Source organism: Hyperolius riggenbachi, chromosome 8 (genome assembly GCF_040937935.1).
Source record: "Hyperolius riggenbachi isolate aHypRig1 chromosome 8, aHypRig1.pri, whole genome shotgun sequence".
Lineage (NCBI taxonomy): Eukaryota > Metazoa > Chordata > Amphibia > Anura > Hyperoliidae > Hyperolius > Hyperolius riggenbachi.
The window spans coordinates 152,088,034-152,110,656 of NC_090653.1; the positions used below are offsets into that span (position 1 = coordinate 152,088,034).

Sequence of the window (22,623 nt, forward strand, 5' to 3'; positions counted from 1 at the left end):
CATAGTCATCATGCAATCACAATTTCACAGTTTAAATAGTCAGAGCGACCAATCAGCTTACACCCAAAGCAGCCAATCAGAACAGAACGGAGATCGGCGGACCTGATGGGAAACAAGTTCCTTAATATGTAAAGCAAGGAGCAACAACCCCTCCCCCAGAGTAAAGACCAACCCACCTGATCAGATGGAGCCAAACACCGCTGTGCGAGTACACTACGCGGCCCTCCGGATACACACCCGCCCCCTCCGCATCATGCACCACGTCATCAGTCACGTGGGACACATCACATGGACTAACAAGCCAATATCTTTCAGCGCTGCAGTGCAGAGCGGCATCCCTAGCAACCGAGCGCGTCACCCAGCTACTCAGGGCATACTTGCTGTCACGTGACTCCTCAGTATAAACAAAGTAACCAGGCAACCGCCATGCGCCAGCGCACTCTATGGACACAAAGGGTGATGCCACCGGGGTCTCGTTTTTGGATACATGGGTGTATAGGGTCGGTGATAAATTATCTACAGATCTATACACCAAACCAATAGATAGGAATTCCATTTTGGAGGGGAGGGGTTGTTGCTCCTTGCTTTACATATTAAGGAACTTGTTTCCCATCAGGTCCGTCGGTCTCCGTTCTGTTCTGATTGGCTGCTTTGGGTGTAAGCTGATTGGTCGCTCTGACTATTTAAACTGTGAAATTGTGATTGCATGATGACTATGCTGCCTGGCTTGATAAAGGGCTGTTTGCCCGAAACAGCGGAGCTGTCGCTGGATATGCCTGCCATTATGCTTTTAATCTAATAAAAGAGCTTAATTATACAGAAGACGGTGCTGACTCATCTTGGACGTCTACTTATGAAGGGATCTGGTGTGCACAGATCTGTGGAGTCATAGCACGTCTGCAAACATCTCTCCTATTGGTGCTAGCCATACACTGTGGATTTTTACTGTACAGAGAATGACACTTATTGCCACACTGGCCTGAACTCAGCCATAACGGACTATAACGACCACTATGGCTAAGAGTTGTGCAGGAGACCAGAGTGTGTGCAGCGGCCCAATGATGATCCCTAAAGATCTGGCATGTCGGACCTTTAGCTATGCCTAAGCATGACCCAACAGCATTGTTCTTGGCACCTCCCCACCCGCTGGAAGCTGCTCCGTGAGATGCGCTTGTCGTCCCTTTGCCCCCCATGCATTGCAACAGAGACGTCATCAGCCAAAGACAACAGTGCACTAACAACACTGTACAAAAATGTCATCAGCCTTTGCACACAACACGTCGTTTGCTATGCAGGGGGGAGCAGAGAAACGATGAGCGTGCAGAGTGGAGATGTTTCTGGTGGTGGGAGAAGCAACAGCAATGCTATTGTGCGGTGCCCAGGCATTGCTAAAAATCTAACATGCCGCATCCTCATGCAATTGTTGTGCGCCTGGTGTAGTCATGCTGGTCTGACCATAATGACCACCCCCTCCATGGCATTTGTTATGGTGCACTACTCAGAGTTCAGACCAGCGTGTGTATGGACCTTTAGGGCTGGTTCAGGCAGATATCTCAATCAATCACCTGCCCAGTGTCTCGTCCAAATGTTTTTCTGCAAGCGTGCAGAAAAGCATTTGTTAACTTTCAATGGTAATTCCCAGCGATCATCATTTTTCATCCCGCAGAGGGACACAGGAGTGCGGCGCTAATGGACCCCAGAACGACCAGACCGTGTTGCTTCCAGACAGTGGAAAAAATAAAGATCAAAATGCTGCTTTTGCATAAACGGCGGTAAATGACATGCAAGTGTGCGTGTGAACTGGCCCTTAGTTGTTGTACGACACAAGGGAGATATTTTAGGTAAACACTGGACAGTATTTATTTTTTTTTCGTTTTATTAATGATAATAATATGCATAATATCATACAAACAGTAAAACCAGTGTAAAGGATAGCAACCTGTTACATAGTCTTAGTCATACATAGCATGATACAGTAGAGCAAAAATGTACATCATAGAAACAGGATTTGGTACAACATAAGTAATTTATGATTAACGCCTACATACAGTGGTGTGAAAAACTATTTGCCCCCTTCCTGATTTCTTATTCTTTTGCATGTTTGTCACACTTAAATGTTTCTGCTCATCAAAAATCGTTAACTATTAGTCAAAGATAACCTAATTGAACACAAAATGCAGTTTTAAATGATGGTTTTTATTATTTAGTGAGAAAAAAAAACTCCAAATCTACATGGCCCTGTGTGAAAAAGTGATTGCCCCCCCCTTGTTAAAAAATAACTTAAAGGTGGTTTATTACACCTGAGTTCAATTTTTGTAGTCACCCCCAGGCCTGATTACTGCCACACCTGTTTCAATCAAGAAATCACTTAAATAGGAGCTATCTGACACAGAGAAGTAGACCAAAAGCACCTGAAAAGCTAGACATCATGCCAAGGTCCAAAGAAATTCAGGAACAAATGAGAACAAAAGTACTGTAATTGAGATCTATCAGTCTGGTAAAGGTTATAAAGCCATTTCTAAAGCTTTGGGACTCCAGCAAACCACAGTGAGAGCCATTATCCACAAATGGCAAACACATGGAACAGTGATGAACCTTCCCAGGAGTGGCCGGCCGACCAAAATTACCCCAAGAGAAAACTCATCCGAGGGGCCACAGAAGACCCCGGACAACATCTAAAGAACTGCAGGCCTCACTTGCCTCAATTAAGGTCAGTGTTCATGACTCCACCATAAGAAAGAGACTGGGCAAAAACAGCCTGCATGGAAGATATCCAAGGCGCAAACCACTTTTAAGCAAAAAGAACATTAAGGCTCGTCTCAATTTTGCTAAAAAAAACATCTCAATGATTGCCAAGACTTTTGGGAAAATACCTTGTGGACCGACGAGACAAAAGTTGAACTTTTTGGAAGGTGCGAGTCCCGTTACATCTGGCGTAGAAGTAACACAGCATTTCAGCAAAAGAACATCATACCAACAGTAAAATATGGTGGTGGTAGTGTGATGGTCTGGGGTTGTTTTGCTGCTTCAGGACCTGGAAGGCATGCTGTGATAGATGGAACCATGAATTCTACTGTCTGCCAAAAAATCCTGAAGGAGAATGTCCGGCCATCTGTTCGTCAACTCAAGTTGAAGCGATCTTGGGTGCTGCAGCAGGACAATGACCCAAAACACACCAGCAAATTCACCTCTGAATGGCTGAAGAAAAACAAAATGAAGACTTTGGAGTGGCCTAGTCAAAGTCCTGACCTGAATCCTATTGAGATGTTGTGGCATGACCTTAAAAAGACTGTTCATGCTAGAAAACCCTCAAATAAAGCTGAATTACAACAATTCTGCAAAGATGAGTGGGCCAAAATTCCTCCAGAGCGCTGTAAAAGACACATTGCAAGTTATCGCAAATGCTTGATTGCAGTTATTGCTGCTAAGGGTGGCCCAACCAGTTATTAGGTTCAGGGGGCAATTTCTTTTTCACACAGGGCCATGTAGGTTTTGAGGTTTTTTTTCTCACTAAATAATAAAAAAACATCATTTAAAACTGCATTTTGTGTTCAATTAGGTTATCTTTGACTAATAGTTAACGGTTTTTGATGAGCAGAAACATTTGAGTGTGACAAACATGCAAAAGAATAAGAAATCAGGAAGGGGGCAAATAGTTTTTCACACCACTGTATAATCACAGAAAAAGAAGTTTTTCACTGCTAAGTAACATGACATTGAGAATTATATGGGGTATAGAACTAGTAAAATGCACTGGTACGAAAAATAATGAACAGAGCATGACAACATGTCACAACTGACAACAACAGTGGGATTTTGGGTAATATGAAAGAGAATCAGAGATATCAAGTGGAGAGAAGGGACATTCACAAGTAAGTATAGAGCAGGGTTACACAATAGTAGACTGTGCATCTAGCCATTCTTTCCAGATCATGAGAAACTTTTGTGGACATTTACAGTGTGAGTATACATTTTTTTTTCAAATTGAATAACCTCAAAAACCATATATTTCCATTGTGCTAATTGAGGTGGATCTGTTGCAAACCATTTGAGAATTATTGTTTTCCGAGCTAGAAACAAGGTTTCTCTGATATTCTGTCGTATTGCTGACCGTCCAATTCCTCCATAATTAAAAACAAGCAAAGCTTAGGATCAGGACTTTTGGGAACACCAGAAATTGTAGACAGAGTTTGGAGCACTTGGGACCAGAAGTTTCCCACAGCAGGACACAATCAAATTAGATGGGCAAAATCGTACCAGCGGCCCCACATTTAGGACAATTTACATCACCTCGCAACTGTTTGAGAAACATGGATTTAGGAGTCCAATATGCTTGGTGAATAATGTATAGTTGAATGAGGCGGTTGTGAACTGCAGTAGGAAAGTTTTACTGACATGAAAAAATCTTCATGTTCGTCCAAGGCAATATTTATATTATTGAGTTCCTATTTAGCAAAGTCTCTCAAGGTCTAGTTATCAGTTTTTGAATTTAGAAGGTGAGTATATAAGTAGGAGATAAGTCCTTGTGCACCCTGTGTTTTAAGAATACCAATCATTGGATATTGGGAGATTGGCAAGCTGGAGGATCCAAATTGGGCTCTTAAGGAGTGATTAAGTTGAAAGGCTCTAAGGTAGACCGAGGTGGGTGTGACGCCGTCGATATGACATATCGAATGCATCATGGAGTTACGAACGCCAGTTTCTTCGCAAACCAACCAAACTGACATTTGTTGGTTTAAAATCCCCTGTTTTTTCTCTTACTCTCTGGCTGCTAACAAACCCTGGCTCTTTGGTAGCTTCTAATTACAAAATCTCTCACCTACATGGGACCGGGTGTTTCCTGGCCTTATGTGGCCCCCTAGAGAGTTTATAAGCTCATCCATCAGATGAAGGGTAGATATCAGCTGACAGAAGCTCATAAATTGTGGTTTTCTCCAGTCTGATCGGCCCCAGTCTCAGCAGGAGATCTGACACCTAGGCTGCTGCCTGAGCTTCAAAAGACTTCTGACCTTAGGAAAACCTATCTGTGACCTCACAAATATGAAATCCATCTCTTGTCATAAAGATGACTTTCCAAATAGGCAACGGCCTTTAGAACCCGCTTATTATGAAATTCGGAACCAACCACACAATTGGATGTTTCTGAATTCAAGGTAAGCCCTGCCAAAGCAGAGATATGCATTTTGGGGTCACTGTTCACTCTAAACCCCCCAAGTTTGATATCATTGTTATCGTTAAATTCTGATCGACCTGAAAATGTTATTAGATTTAACATAACCTGTATGGTTTGAAGATCAGCACACCTATCATGACTCAGATATAATTTTGTGTTCATGCGAGGGGCAGGGAGATCTTCTGTTCCAAAGAGGTGTGTGATCCACGCCCCCTAACCCCTCCTTGCTGGAGTGGGGGCTATAACCAGAGAGAGCCCAGAAAGCTCTGCGTCCTTTACCTTCAATCTGATGCCTAGTAACATCCTGGCAGCCCGCAAAGACACGGGCCAAAACCTCCATCTTGGAACCATTTCTAACAAAGGCTTGTTGGCCGCATGGCAACCGCCATTTTGGACTCTACGCCAAAGACTTGCGATTGCCGCATGGACGACCAATAACTGTATTTGAACTGTATATTCGGACATTCTGTTTCTTTTCATCTCTTCTCTCTGTCAAATCAATCTGTTCTAAAATAAGCTGTGTGTATGTAGTTTAGAAATAAACTAACGATTTTTATCGTTCAGTCGTGTGCCTGTTCTGGTCATCTGATTGCTGCTATAACGAATCTGCCCTCTGAAGAGTCAGTCATACTACCGCATTGTTTTATGATTTGCTTATAAATTGTTGATTTGCTAGCTAGGTTGTAAATAACCGTTTCTTCCTTCTAGGATTAGCTAGTACCAGATTTCCTGTGCGAAATCGATAACTTTTGTTTCTCGATTGTAAATACAATTCGAGATTGCATCATATAGGGACCCAGTAACCTTTCTTTAACGTCACATTGCTCACAGTCTTTAAGCCGTCGGAAGTGACTATTCCCCGAACGGTGACTGGAGCGTGTTGAACGTTATTGGGCTGGCTACCGTATTATGATAGCGGGAGTCTCTTTCCTCCCTGAAGTGGAAGAGTGGTGGCAGTGTATTTACCCGATTTCCAGCGCGAAATTGATATTTTTAGTTTACCGATTGTATATACAATCAGAATTGTACATGTATGGGCACCTCCAACCAATCTTAACCGTTTACTACGCACACAATGAATTTGCCTCCAGTAGTCTCTAGTGCATGAGATCTGCATGGCAACAGTGGCCTAGTAATACGGGATTGGTGGATGTCTGTCCCATTACATATTGTCGGCAGCTGTGCGACCAATCTTTATGATCAGTCTGATCACCGTACTTCCTGCGTATGCTAACGGGAGCAGATTAGACGGTATTGGCACGCTCTGTCGCCCTTAACCTTTTCTTTCTTCCCTCTGACGATCCAGCAACCGGTCTTTGTTGTCTGTCTGCGCCCGTACTTCCTGCGTACGCTAACGGGAGCAGATCTCGACGGGATCGCGGGGCTGGATTGTCACAGTGGGCAGCTGGTATTTATGGATAAGCTCTTCCATGGACAGTATTTATTTCTGCATCTGTAGATTTATTTCTTCATCCATATTTGAGCCTCCGGTTCACTTCTGGAATTTCAGACTTTAAAGTCTGAAAACCACTGCGCCTGCGTTGCCGTGTCCTCGCTCCCGCTGATGTCACCAGGAGCGTATTGCGCAGGCACAGACCATACTGGGCCTGCGCATTACGCTCCTGGTGACATCAGCGAGAGTGAGGACACGGAAACGCAGGCGCAGTGGTTTTCAGACTTTGAAGTCTGAAATTCCAGAAGTGAACCGGAGGCGGGACCGGAGCATCGGTGAGTGGCTGCGCGGGCACAGGATGTCTGCGGGGGACCATTAGAAGCCCCAGGTAAGTTCAACTCATTTTCTCCTGACCCCCCCTATAGTATCCCTTTAAGGACCAGGGGATTTTCCCCTTGTTTGTGCTGCATGGGCTTTTTAGCCCACAGCACAGATCGTGTTGGCAGCAGGGCGATCAGACTCACCCCCTTTTTTCCCCACTAGGGGATGTCCTACTGGGGGGGTCTGATCGCCGCCGGCTATAACTGATTTGCGGCGGGGGGGCTCCTCAAAGCCCCCCTCCGCAGCGTTTTCCGCCCTCCCGTCCTCTCCCTCCGTCTTCCTCCTGAGCTGGGCTGCGCAGGACGGATATCCGTCCTGCGCATTGTAGGATAGGCTTCAGCCTATCATGTGCCGGCGATCCCCGGCCAATCAGACGCCGGGGATCGCCGATCCGCCTTACGGCGCTGCTGCGCAGCAGCGCCGTATGATGTAAACAACTGGGATTTATTCCCCGCGTGTTTACATTTTGCCGGCGAGCCGCGATCGGCGGCTCTCCGGCTGTTCACAGAGACACCCTCCGTGAACTGACATGGAAAGGCCGCTCGATCGAAAATTCATTGAACCACTTTTTGCACAGAAATCCTGCAGAAATTGAACGCTAGAGAGGTTAATCAGGGTAGTTAGGATGCTTTAGAACAGCTTGGACTATTTGGAATGGTATAGAACTTTGGATGTTTCCACATGCTAAGGGTATGAATAATTTTGGACTGGACACTTTTTGCTCAAATGTAAATAAAAGCTGAGCATTTTTTTCCCCACAATAATGCCTTTTGCATCGTCTTATTATCTTTTGGGAGACACCTATGTAATTTCCCATCAAAAAAATTACTTGCTGGTCAAATAAAAGTAACTTTAAGTCAAATTTTGCCAGGGGTATGAATAATTATGGGCAGCACTGTATTTAAAGTTGCTGTGTGTCTACCACTGTAGCAGCCTGCATTCAGCAGATAATATGGCAGCTGGAAATGATGTCTGCTTGCATGCTTAAACTTTCATTCTTTCTGTCAGATAACTTAAATAACTTTTCTCTTTGACAGGGAGATGATATACTTGACAGAAGCTCAGAACTTATCTACACTGGGGAAATGCAGTGGATCTACCAGCCGTATGGACGCCAACAGCAGAGGGTATTCTTCCTATTCGACCACCAGTTGGTTCTCTGTAAAAAGGTGAAAGTCACTAAATATATGTTTGTAAACTATATGACTTCTAATTGAAAACTGTCCAAGCTAAGATGTTTCCCATTAATCTTCTGATGATAGTGGACCTCTCTGTATTACACAAGAAATCCACATTCAGACAGGACTACATGTACTGGTTTACGTATGAAATGTCAAGCCCACAGGATCATGTGCTTCCCACACATGTTCTCCTGACTTGGGGAGGAGACAAGCTTTTGTTCCAATCATGGCATGTGAGAGGCAGAAGGTGGGAATTTATAGTGCAGTGAATTGTATCCCCATCACAACACCAACCCTATGACTAGGCTCATTAGTCATGTGACTGCAAGTGCACCAGCTTTGAGTGTTTGGGTGGCGAAACTACAGATCATCATTCTTACAGCATATTCTAGAGTTTAAAGCTGTATGTTATGTATGTGCGTTGTATTTCTAGCATTTCATAGCATGAGCAATTCAGACCTTTCTGTGCCAGATTGTAGTTTGGCAATTTTCTGTAATTGCCTATGGAATCATTATTGAATCTGAAAATTTCACTGTAAGCGTTACTGAAAATGCTAGAAATGAATGTGCCAAATACGCTTGAAGAATTTTGCTAGCGATGCAAAAAACTTTATAAAATTCACTTATGCATTGCAGAATTCATTAATTGCATTAACCCTCTGATATGAGGTTACTTCCAAGCAGCACTTTACCAGTTCACTGAAGGGTCCGCAGATCAGCGAATAATGCTGATGGAACAATTGTCTATCACTGGTGTAGAAACCCCCTGAACCCAAAGTATAATTATTAATTTATCAAGTTTTGAGTGGGTATGGTACACACATTACAAGTAACATTGACTGCACAAAGAGGTATCTTTACAAAGTGTAAGCACATATCATTATCACTAATCCTCAAGAGAATGACACCGTGCTGTCTCATTTACAGGTAGGCCAGTCTATATGTGGATAGGAATAGCCACTTCTCTCTAGGAGGAAGGGGTGCTTTAGGCAATGCAAATATCAGCCTTAAAGCGAACCTAAAGTCTGTGTATTTCACTTCCTAAACAAAATCTGTTCCTTAAACAAGTGTGAGTACCTAATGTAATCTGAAGTCCCCCGCTGCCTCTGCCTGCACCTACATCCACCTAAAGCCGCACCCACATTAGCAAAATTCGCCATCTGTAATTTTTGATAGCCTGCAGGGCTTCATCTGACAACCATGTTCTATATAATCCTATGTGCTGCTGTGTTTCAGCATTGTGCCAACACAGCTCTGCCAGCTTTCATAGACTACCTTCTCTATGGACTACCTGAATCGGTCTATTAGTCTTTCTTAACATTTTTTTTTAATTTCCACAGCTTAGATGAACTCCAAGAGACATTACACTTGCCATGCGTAGGTGATTTCCTCACTAGTTCCTCTGCATCTTCAAACAGGAACCTAATGGGTTAAACAGCCAAAGGGCTACAGGGGAAACCTCTTTTGTTCCATTCTCTCTGCTCCGCTGCCTGGTCAGAAAACTTGTTCCTCTCGAGAAGTCTACACAACCTATCAACATCGAATCAGAGAGACTTGCAGGAGAGAGGGGCTGTTTCTATTGGCTCTCTGCTCCTGTCAGTCATAGCTTTCTCTGCTTCTGCTTCTTTGAGTCATGGTTCCTCACAGTCTCCGCTTTGTTTACACCACATCAGAGCTGCCGGTAATGTCTCTGGGCATTACCGCATATTTAGTCTTTATGAATTGACATTTACTGATATGTGTTGAGATATTTACTGCACAAGTCGGTAATTTACCTCACTGCTTGGTAATTTCAGCTTTTCATGCGGTAACAATCTATGAATTGACATTTTCCTAAGTGTTTGTTAAAGTCAGCTGTTTTCTGTATTACCGAATGCGGTAATGTTTTAAGAATCAAGGCCATAATCTAAGTTGCGGGCCAAATTGTTTATTAGGAATTAACTCTTATTGAACAGCCTTAAACTAAGTGATGTAACTATAGCAACCACGAGGGGCCTGCCCCTCCCTCTTCTGCAGAGTAACACAATGGACCAGTTTAATATTAACCTGATCCAGTGCTGCTTCAGGTCTTCTCTCATCTTCCTGATGGATACATGCTCTATACTGCATACCTCTGGCTCAGAGGAAGAAGAGATCAGGAATAACTCAAGCGGGCAAACATTACACTGCTCTGTTGCGCTACTCTACTATTTGAGGAGATGGTGGGGGAAAGGTGTGTAGGTGTGTCTGTCTTACTAGTTACCACTGGTTCTTGGGTTAGGCAGGGTTTGGATCCAGGGAGGGAGACCAATGCTAATTTTGTTGGGGAGTGGCTTGGAGGATATCCCGTGAGTTATTGCTGCACCCTATCACCAATGTGCTCCTCTGGACCAGAAGACAGTGTGTTGTCTTTTGCTGCTTTCATTGATAGACATTGAAAGCTCATGGAATGCACATAAAATGGCAAGGAGGGCCACGTTCAGCCCATGGGCCTTGTGTTTGACACCTGTGATATAGAACATGGAAGATAGAGGAACCCTGCAGGCTATCAAAAACTGCCGGTGTTTGCTCATGGGGGCGTGGCTTCAGGCGGAAGTGGGTACAGGCAGAGACCGAGGTGACTTCAGAGTACTCTCACTTGTTAGAGGGACACATTTTATTTTTAAAGTGGCAGAGACTTATGCAGGCTTCAGGTCCATGTTAATAAAGTTTGTGTTGTAAGATAAATATCCAAGGCTTCTGGGAGATGAGTGGCAGCAAAAATGTTGTGCCAGATTGTTACATTACCATTTATGTATGGGCAGTGTATTTATTGTTTGTTTTTCTACAGACTCCGTTTAAATAACCATTTTTTGTTGGCAAAAGTAATGGAATCCTATATTTCAATGGGCACTTATTTATTCATTATAAAAACACTGCAAAATGTATGCATTATATTTTCCTGCAATATCAACTACCTTAAAGACTGTAAAGGAAACATTAAGGGATTAAACTTGGAAAACCACATTATTGTGTTTGTAATTATCAGATAAACATTCTTAATGTTGATATCAGCATTCCGCAATGTACCATTAAGGCTGATATGAGCCCCATTAATTACACCTACAGTATACAAAGCCAGGGACGCTTAGTGAGTAACATGCAGTGTTTCATTCATACCTACTGGCAAAAGAGACTGCAGGGTAACATCAAACTAGTGCTGCTAGAACGGCTATTTATTTTTTCTGAAATTTTTATAAAAGTCATTGTCTTGATGAATGGATTAAAGCAGAGCTGCAAATTGAAGTGAATCAAGTGCAGACAATGTTTTGTGTGTAGCATTGTCAGATCTGATGTGATTTCAGCCTCTTCCTACTATGCTTGAAATTCATAGAGGTCATTGTGAAAATACCGAATGTCTTAGTAGATATTGGAGGGTCTGTTTCCACTAGGATATTACATTTCACATACGTTTTTCCTGTATGCTAATTTTCATATTTGCATGCAGATTTTAAAGCAAATTTTCATATACGTCTAACAATCATTACATGGGAAACGGATGTGTGGTGCAGAGATCTGCAGCATGCAATCCATATTTTTTCTGCATGGAACCGCAAGGGAAAATTCACATTCAATGAAAAATGGCTCCATTGACATTCATTGGTTACATTTTTAATGCGAAAATTCACATTGCGAATTTGTACTTAGTGGAAACGAGCGCTGAAACAGCTTTCTGTTAGAACTATGATATTAGAGCCAGGTGGCATTATTGTACTCGACTCTTATCCATTGAGACTCTATTCTCTCTTTTATTGCTAAACTAGCTTTAGTATAAGTTATTACTAAAAAAAAAGTACTTTTCTAACAGGTAAAGGTAGCCATACATCTAGCAATGATGGGCAGATTTGTCCAAGAGACAAATCTCTCTCTGATTGAATCTGATTAGAGAGAGATCAGCATTCCAAACATGTAATGTGCCCTCCCCAGTGTTCTATACATTACCTGTCCCCTGCTGGCGTCAGGCGCAGTTCTTGCTCCATACATGCGCCCCACGTGGCTGCCAGCGTACATGCATGCGCGTGTGTGTCATCACTTATGGAGGAAGGACTGCCAACGGAGGACAAGCGGTGGCTTTTTCTTTGTAGGGAAACCAGTACTGAGAGTAGTAATTAGGCTGCCATTTCATTTTCATTTTAAAACGACCCGCCGATACGAACGGCCGCCGACCCGCCGAGATGACGTCACGTAACCGGGGACTACCTCTTCTGCTGCCGTTTTTAAAGCAGAGTAGGCACACCGGAAGGCAGATAGGGGACATCTCACCTGTTCTACGGTGGTAGAAGGTCCCAGCGTGCTGCCTGGAAGCTGCGCGGCCCGTCCTCTCTCTTCGTTCCGCCTTCCGCTGTGCCTACTCTGCTTACAGAATGGGGCAAAGATGGCTGTCCCGACTTAAGGACGGATTCAGGTTAAGAACGAACCGACAGTCCCTATCTTGTTCGTTAACCGAGGACTACCTGTATATCTGTTTTCTGGTGGAATTCTAATTGTTGGCATTTATTTTTAGTAAGCCACACACCCGTAAGAAGCATGCAGTCATCTTAGTCAGGACACCTGATCTGCATACTAGTTCTTGGTTGGTGATTTTGAAATCATGTGGGTAAACGATTACAACCGCCAACCAAGCAGAACTTTCAGAAGTCAGGAATAGGTCCAAATTCCTCCTTCAGGATTCCTATAACTGGTAATGTTCTTCTCTCCCCCCGCCCCCTCCCTCACGCCTAACAGTAAGGGCTGCCCTCATGTTGGGGTTTCTAGAAAGTTCTCCGTTGACTTTTGGAAAAAGGCTGCAGTGTCAACACAGTAGGCTGTGTTTGGAAGTACAGAGGAAGCAGATGCACCAACCGTTGTTTCCAAGTTAATTTATTCATTAGAATATACAGACACAAACAAAGCAGTACTAAGTTGAAGGTGCTCAGGCAGGTGGGTAACTAGAGCAGTGGCACCGAATCATTTCAAATATAAACAATGGAACTGAAATAATTGACAACTAGTTATCAAGTGGTTGTGCTGCTCTTGGGCCACTCATCTTTAGGCCTCCACTGAGCCAGTAAGCAGCAATGAGGTTGTAACTGACATAATGCCGGAAAAACATGGTTTGTACCGCTCGATTATGCCGCCGGATCGATTCCTGCTCGTCCCCCCGAGCGATCCTCTTATCTTCTGCTCGTTTTCCTTATCTTTTTCCATTGTCCTGCCTGCGGTATCGAGCGTGAAATCGATCCGGCAGGTGATCGGACATGTCGGAAATTATCAATCGAACCATCTAATGGCTCAATCGAGCGGTACCGTGTATTCCAAGCATAAGGCGTACTTGGAACTAATCATTGATTTTTCCATTTATCCCAGACAAGGTGAAATTAGGGGTTAGTGCCCCTGTGAACATAGATCAACTTCCTGTATGGCAGGGAGCTATCTACTCTTTTAATCCAGTTGGCAGTCAAGGGGGGCGCGGGCGCTAGCCATCTGCACGCCACCCCCTGTCTTGCCATGAAAAGTGTTTACTATTAGGGCCGGTTCACACAGACAATTTCCCTGGGTTTATTGCGACATTTTATATGCGACATTTACCGGAAACTTCTGCCATCCCATTAAAGTGAATGGGAGCCATCCACATTGGCTTTTGCTTTCATGAAAACCTGGCGGTAGAACCCGGTGTTGCGTCTCATCTCAAAAACAACATACTGTTTTCAGAGGCGGGAAACACCAGAAAAGCAGTGCAGGGACCTGAACCACTAGCTTTGAAGGCTTTGCAAAAGCTAGCATAATTATGTAGGCGTTTAACAACGACATTTGAACGTCACGTCTGGCAACGGCTTAAGCAGCCAACCCAGAAGTATTCCCACATATGCAGAGTGGTGAGTAGAGCAATGTGCAGAAATAACTCACTTCTGTGTGCCCCAGTGAAGCATCTTGTCTTCAGCTTCCTAAATCCCATCTCTCTTCACATGACCTGCCAATATGTACTGGTCAGATTATGAGAGACGCAGCTGATGGAAGCCGAGGTGAAGATCTGTCACTAGAGTGCAAAGAGGTGAGTTCTTCTCCGCTTATTCCAATCCACTCTGCACTCTGCCTTTCAGGGTGCCCACCACGGGTCTCAAGACAATTGGTTTGTTTAGCTTGTGTGTTCCGTGTCCCATTATTTAGTAAAGGTGTCTTCAAGAATCTTTACCAAGCCACAGGTACTGCAGAAATCAGCAATGAAGCACATATTTTATGTACATACTCCCTTCTTGCCTTGTTTAAGCTTTTTCTCTTTTTTAAATACTTCTGCTTCTCCAGAAGTGTGGGCTAGCGTAGGGGCCATCCCATCTGCTAAGTACATACACTGAGTTCAGCTTCTACTCTCTAATCAGACATTGTATATAATGAGGAAACCCCAATACATTTACCATAGTGTGGATAACTGTGCTTAACCATCCTTTTTTTTTTTTACTACAGGTTTGTGTATCTCTCACAGCATTTCCAGTGTCTTACTAGAATTGTATGCATTTTCATGTACCTTAATTATGTTTTACTTTGGAAGAAAGGGGTTTTCTTTCATTTAACAGTCAATCATGTTCTTCTGTTATTTTTTCTATTTTTTTTCCTTGAAATTGTTCAGCTGAAGGCAAATTGTTTCTGTGGGCAATAAAAAGACATTTAATCTATGAGCACTAATCATGTAGACAGTAAAAAGGATTTGTAGAGTGCAGTAACCTGTAACAACCAATCAGAAATGTTCTTTGAAATGACTTGGGTTTGCTCACAATTGAGTGAAATGTACTTGTTAACGTGGGTTATTCCATTTTGCACAACGTTCCTGCTCTTTACAGTGCATTATTCTTTCTGGGATATATCAAGTACATTATTGCCTTCTTGCTCTGGTTTGTATAATTCTGAGTGTATAAGTCCTGTGAGTTGTCATACGTGGTACTGAGACAACCTGTGAATATCCCAAATCACTGGGGTTTTACAGTTTGTAGTGGACTAAGAGGAACCTAAAATCCCTCCACTAAATACAATGCAAAGTACTATATTGCCCTCTTGATGAAGAAGGTAGTTATATTTTGCTTTCTTAAGGTAATAGGAAGTGTGTAATTTCAATGGAATGTCTGTTTTATTATTGCAAATCATGAAACAGATCTGCTCCCCTTTTTGAGAATTTCTGTTTTATGAGGTATTAGAAGTGTTGACAGCAATTGTTGAGTGTTTATTTCTTGCCCACCTATTCTGTGCAGTAATGGTTATTTTGAACTCACAATAGGACCTTATTCGAAGGGACATCCTTTATTACAAAGGTCGCTTAGACATGGACAGATATGACGTCATAGAGGTGGACGATGGGCGGGACGAGGACTTCAATGTCAGTGTGAAGAATGCCTTTAAGCTACAAAACAAGGAGACAGAGGAAATGCATCTCTACTTTGCCAAGAAGTTAGAAGAGAAGCTGAGGTGGCTGCGTGCCTTCCGGGAGGAGAGGAAAATGGTGCAAGAAGATGAGAAGATTGGTAAGAACACAATTTACATGCAGACAAAAGTGAACAAATGCAAAAATAAGCAAAAGAGAATAAAAAATGACTGGCTAAGGGTTTTATCTGCTGTGTGTATATCCCACTTCATGTGCAAGTCTTTCTACAACAACATGTCTGAGGATGAGATTTCTAACTACCCCTTTTTGCCACTAGAGGGTGCTAAAATTGAATCTCATAGTATAGTACTCCAGAAGTGCATGGCAGGCAATACCAAAAGTCTGCAGTATACTTCTTCTGAAGTTCATGGTATACTACCCCATATATGCATGGCATACTATTCATTATGTACATTGTATACTACTCCATATTTGCATGGTATACTATTCATTATGTGCATGGTACTCTACTTCATATGTGCATGGCATACTATTCATTATGCACTGTATACTACTCCATATGTGCATGGCATACTATTCGTTATGTACATGGAACAGTGCTACATATGTGCATGGCAAACTGTTCATTATGTACATGGTATACTTCTCCATATGTGTATGGCATACTATTCAATATGTACATGGAACAGTGCTACATATGTGCATGGCATACTATTCATTATGTACATTGTATACTTCTCCAGATGCGCTTGGCATACTATTCATTGTGCGCTATTTACTACTCCATATGTGCATGGTAAACTACTCCATATTGGAAAAATAGTGGGCAGGGCTTTCCTTTACCCACCTTAATTAAAAGCAAACAATAAGTGAAAATAAACTGATAGATAAGCAATTGTACCATTAGTCCTAATCCTAAATAGGACTTTTCTAGAATCCCTCTTATTATGTATCTGAAAATTAAAAATATACCGTAGGTTTAAAGTTTTCACTGTCTCTGTGAATGATGATGGGTTTTTAATGCTTTTCAGTTCCCATACAGAAAAATCATGAACTATGTAACTTTCCTACCCTGCACTGCAAAGTGTTTCTTACCCACATAGAGTTATATCATCTTTAATTATTTATTAATAAGAGTTGTCGTACATCATTTGTTGAACCATCTCTCAGATTATATTTCCTTTAAAATGACTACTATAAATGTAAAAATAGAGCTCATATCCATTTGAAAAATGAATACTTGTAGAATTGCTAGTGTCACTGTTCGATTCAGATGTTTCCCATCTAAAACTGCTTTGGCATCATAAAGTTGCACAGAAAGAATACTCTCTGACCGCAGTTCAGCTCAGATATAGGCAGGAGGAAGCTGATACACAGCACCTAACCAGCACTTCGGGGGCCCTAAACTTTCTTTCAGACAGAAATCTTGTCAAGTAGTATTAGGCAATATGTAGAAAACCAGGCATGGATTTTCATTCAAGAATTACTACACAACAACAGATTTCACACATTACATAGCTGAGGTAGCAATGTAAAGGCTCATACACACCTACCATCAATCTTGTCCATCCATCTTCCTGGGTCGCAATGTATTTGACTTTAGGATCTAATGCACTTTTATGGTGGAGATAAAAAACTATTCTCCTCAAGCCAATATCGAGAATTATGTTTCATTCAGATTTAGTGATAGGCCTATATTCAATGAGCTTCTGAATTCAGCCTAGTAGAATGCATTGGGAGGTGACTGCCTTTTGTTTAATGCAATACACAAAAATAATGATCAGCCAGAAGCAGACAGATCATAGACCATATACATTTTCCCACACATTATAATTGAGTTCTACAACCCACAAAATAACCCAATAAGTAGGATAAATCTGTGAAAAACAAATTGTGCAAAATTTGAATTTTTATTTGATTCCATCAATTTAGGGAGTTCATTGTTTGGTTGATCAGATGGGCTGAACAATTTAGATTATTTTTTCCTGCATTGGGCATGATAGGCCGGCTTTTTAGGGGTGAATCAATTGCATCATACGGACGTGCATGGAAAGAGTGAAAATCCAGATATGATTTCTGGAAAATCTGGTGAAAATTTGTGGTGAATCAAGATTCACAGGCCCATATTCACTTTTTCTCCTTAGTTTTCTCCTAGGTGATATTTTCACACCTTGGCCTATATGCAATTACCTATTTTCCTGAGTTTTTTACAACTTAATAATAAATTAAATTATTTTTATTAAATAATAATAAAATGCATTTGAAACAACCTGCATGAAATTAAATACTCAAAATAATGTTGGTAGTACTTTTTCACATACTTCCAGTACTTTTTCAATTGCGAAATGCTGAAAGGTTATTTTAAAGACAAGAAAACATATCTCCTAGGAGAAATCCCAGAAGAAAAAGTTAATTGCGTATGGGCCTTTGCCAATAAAATACCTTTTATGCCATCAGCAACAGTGCTGCTCGGATACCCCTTTTCAAAATCCGGATACCCCGATATCCGATCCGGGTCGGGTATCCAAGTTCAAAATTTTCCGATCCGAATCGGATGTCCGACCTCAGTATCCGGCGGATTCGGATATACGGATAGAAAACCGGAAGTGGCCTTTAAATTGCTTTAAAAACGTTATTTAGTGTATATGAGGCATGTAGCATCATTATTTTGTAAAGGGGAACACTAATTGATGATGTGGGGACTTAAAATCCCCCCCACCCCCACCCCCCAAAAAAGTGGCTGTCAATTAACATTAGGCCTAGGTTCCAGACAGCGGTCGTGCAGCCCACATTGTGTCCAAAATCCAACCGGACTGGAACTGGAACATGGCAGTTTTCAGCCAAGACACCTCCAAAAAATTACGCAGCAATTGTGTTTTGGGTTAAATGTAGCGGGTATCAGTGGCCTGTGGCACCCTGGCCTGGCAGTGGGAGCTGTACAGGCAGCAGGAGCAAGGCAATGCAGCAGCAGCAGGTGTAATGTGTGCCAGGAGCATGCTGGACGTGGCAAATGGCACTTAGCACGTGGCACTTGGCACGTCACTTGGCACTTGCCACGTGTCACGTGGAAAGTGACACGTGGCAAGTGCCACTTGGCAAGTGCCACTTGACACGTGGCAAGTGACACGTGCCAAGTGCCACGTGGCAAGTGACACATGCCTAGTGCCACGTGACATGTGTCAAGTGCCGAATGACAGTCAGACAGCAGAGGGGAATACACTAGTGCACACTAACTGTCACACTGGCACTGCTCACAGCACAGCAGTTCTGTAGGAAGCTAACACAGTAGTACTACTACTCTAACAACTACTAGCACTGACTGCAGTACTACAGTACTAACTACACAATAACACAGTAGTCTTATCCCCTAATCCTTTCTAACCTATACCTAAGGCTAATAGCTGGCCAGCAGGCAGCAGCTGGCCTAGTCTGTGCACAGCACACACACAGACACATTACAGCTGCCTGCAGCACACATTCTGACTGTCACACAAATGACATCAAGCTAATTAATGATTTAACAATAGTGTAGTGATAGTGAAGGGGTTAATCACTGAACAGCTTTCGGTTTATCACTTCTAGGCTAGCAGCACTGGAGCACACACTCTGACTGTCATACAATGACATCAATCAAGCTAATTAACGATTTAACAATAGTGTAGTGATAGTAGTGAAGGGGTTAATCACTGAACAGCTTTAGGTTTATAACTGTGTATAGCCCTTGCTAGGCCACCAGCACTGGAGCATGTCTCTCAGTGAGCATTCATCAAGCTAAGACAATATGTCTCATCATGGCAGCCCTCCTTATATACAGGGGGCTGGCCAGTGTTTCTTTTCTGTGATTGGGTGCCAGGGTTTAGGCTGGGAGCCCTCTGATTGGCTCAATGAGGTCAGGTGGGGCTGGCCAGGGTTCCCCTCTGTGATTTGTTGCTAGGGCTTCTGCTGGAAGCCCTCTGATTGGCTCCAGGACGTCATCTCCTTGGTTACAGTATTTCGGATCAGGATATCCACAATATCCGCGTTATGCGCCCAAATATCCGCAGATAGCTAGCCGGATTTTTTAAAAAATCCGGAATCCAAATCAGATAGTGGAAAAAAGTTCGGATATCCGAGTTACACGGATATCCGGAATCCTGATGAGCAGCACTGATCAGCAAGCAGGAAAATACAAAAAATATTTTTGACAGGACTTTTTCACCTACTTTTTGGTACTGTTTCAATTGCAAAGTGCTGAAAAGCTATTTTAAAGAGAATATGAAAAATTATCTCCTAAGAGAAAAAGTGAATTGCCTATGGGCCCTTGAGTTTTGAGTGTCAAAGTGTGGCAGGCTCAGGATCCTGTGTTTGTATGTGGTTGGCGAAAATAATCTAAAATAAAATATAAAAAATGATGTCAGAATACAATCAGAGATATACATGCTAAATATAAATCATTATTCAAACCAAAATAATGTCATCAGTCATTTTTAATCATGTAATTTATACTGAAGGAAAATCCACTTCAAGATGGACTTTGGAAGAATACATTCTTCCACAGGAGAGGATAAATGCAACCGTCTACCCCTGTGGTACTGTAGAAGCAATGTTGGGTCATCCCAATGACAGTCTACATCTATTGCAGGAGTGAGACCCTTCTTAGTTAGCTACGCTGCACCTACGGCAATGTTCCCCAACCCTGTCCTCAAGGCCCACCAACAGTGCATGTTTTGTGGAAATTCATAGAGGTAGGTAATCAGCTTGCTAAGACACTAATTACCTCACCTGTGAATGCTTGTGGTATCCTGCAAAATATGTACCGTTAGTGCAGTGGCGTAGCTAGAGATCGTAGGGCTCCATAGCAAAACTTTCATGGGGGCCTCAGATGGAGGCACTCATAAGCAATGCCACCTGCCCCTACCCTATGGATATGATGATATGAGTTAATTGGGCTATTCATATTCTCATGCAACCAATACTGCACATAGTCCATGGGCACTGGGACAAATTCAGAGGGTGGAGAAACACAAGAAAGTTAATGGTGAATACATTAAGTACCACCTGGGCTCTCTATGCTCTTGGGCCCCATAGCAGATGCTATGGCTATTACTACGCCTCTGCGTTAGTGGGCCTTGAGGACAGGGTTGGGGAGCTCTGACCTACGGCACCATAGTAGCTCTAGTTCCCCACCAGAAAACTCTCAAGCCAGGCAGTGGACGGCAACATCTGTCATATCAACACTATGCATACTGCGCATGTGCACCTTGCTGACATGCACATTTTGCATATCAGGATGGCAGTGGTAATATGTGTTTGAAATGACTGAAGTATTTATCTTTTTCTCAGGTTTTGAAATCTCAGAATACCAGAAAAGACAAGCAGCAATGACTGTGCGCAAAGTCAGCAAGCAGAAAGGTAAGACCCCTGACTGAAGCAACTACACTGGCTGCTGGAGGTATACTGTGACTTGTGACATCTGGAGCTACATGCAGTATCCATTGCTACATGCAGTATCCATTGCTGCTGCATAGACCCAATTCACCACGATGCAGCATGAAGGATTTCTCTCTAGTCCTGATTACAACAACATGAATGCACACTAGTTGCATACATTGTTTTTTCTTGCACCCTGCATTTGGTTTTGTAGAGTAGCGCAGCAAATGCTGCTAATGCTATTAATGCTGTAATTTCCATGATTTCCAATCAATGGAGTATGAGAGTATGCATGTAGGCTACCAGTCTTTCCTTGTGGGAGAGTGTGCAGAGACCCTAGTATATGACTGTCAAATATGATAACTGGTAATTTGACAGTTCTAGTTCATGGCTTTGGACTTCAAGATTTAATTATGAATGTTGTATTTATTTATATAACACCAAGCAATGTGTGAGAACTTTGACACTAACACAGAGCACTTACTTTATTCTGTTGCTGAGAACAGTTACGGTATATTTTGGTGTGGGTACCACTATTTTTGTCTGAAGCTAATTAACCACTTCGCCGCCCGGGTACAGTATATCTACGCCCGGGTACAGTATATCTACGCTCCTTAGATATACACACCCCTGATGCTGACGCCGCGCTCCCGCTCGCACGTGCGCGTGCTCCCGCGATCGTGCACGCTGACGCCCGCTCGTCCAGAGATCAATGATCATCGTTGATCTCTGCCCCCAGCAATGATCGGCTGCTTCTATGAGAAGCAGCGTGATCATTGAGAAAAAAAACCAGGTTCCCAGCCTCCCTGAACTTCCTGCAAGCATACTTCCTACGCTTGCAGGACGCATTTACAAAAAATTACTGTGGCCATCTTGTGGCCAAAAAGTAAAACTACACCCAAAAACATTTTTCACATACAAACACATATACAATATAAAATTAACTCATTAACTCCCACACTCCCCAATTGTTACCATTTTTTTTTTGTAATAAAAAAATAAATTAAAAAAAATGACAATAAAAAAAACAAACATAAATAGTTACCTTAGGGACTGAAATCTTTAAATATTTATATCAAGAGGGTATAACACTGTTACTTTATAAATTATGGGCTTGTAATTAGGGATGGACGCTAAAACTGAAAAAAATGCACCTTTATTTGCAAATAAAATATTGGAGCCAAACATTGTGATAGGGACATAATTTAAACGGTGTTATAACCAGGACAAATGGGCAAATAAGTTACATGGATTTTAATTACAGTAGCATGCATTATTTAAAAACTATAATGGCCGAAAACTGAAAAATGTTTTTTTTTCCAAATGTTTTCCTATTTTCCCATTAAAACACATTTAGAATAAAATAATTCTTGGCATAATGTCCCACCTAAAGAAAGCCTAATTGGTGGCGAAAAAAACAAGATATAGTTCATTTCATTGCAATAAGTAATGATAAAGTTATAGGCGAATTAATGTAAGGAGCGCTGAAAGGTGAAAATTGCTCGGATGCTGAAGGGGTAAATCCCCTCAGTTGTGAAGCAGTTAATATACCTGTACATGTATGGATTGTGAGCAGGGTTGTTGCCAATCTACTTTTCCTGAAAATTTCTGGCTACACGGAAAAATTCTGGAAACGAGGGTGGGGGAGGGAGTGCTGGAAAAATATTTTCCTTGCTGCAGCCCTATTTATCCTCCATTGCTCCAAGTGTGTCTTGTA

General features: G+C 42.4%; 1 protein-coding gene across 9 annotated transcripts in view; it reads left to right on the top strand.

Moving 5' to 3' along the window:
• Window positions 1-22,623, top strand: part of ARHGEF9 (Cdc42 guanine nucleotide exchange factor 9) — a 662,656-nt gene that overhangs the window by 577,892 nt on the left and 62,141 nt on the right. For all 9 annotated transcript variants that reach the window (XM_068247541.1, XM_068247542.1, XM_068247540.1 and 6 more), the window contains 3 exons: window positions 7,985-8,116; window positions 15,393-15,636; window positions 20,820-20,888. In XM_068247541.1, the coding sequence (XP_068103642.1) occupies window positions 7,985-8,116; window positions 15,393-15,636; window positions 20,820-20,888 (445 nt within the window). The remainder of the gene's footprint in view (window positions 1-7,984; window positions 8,117-15,392; window positions 15,637-20,819; window positions 20,889-22,623) is intronic.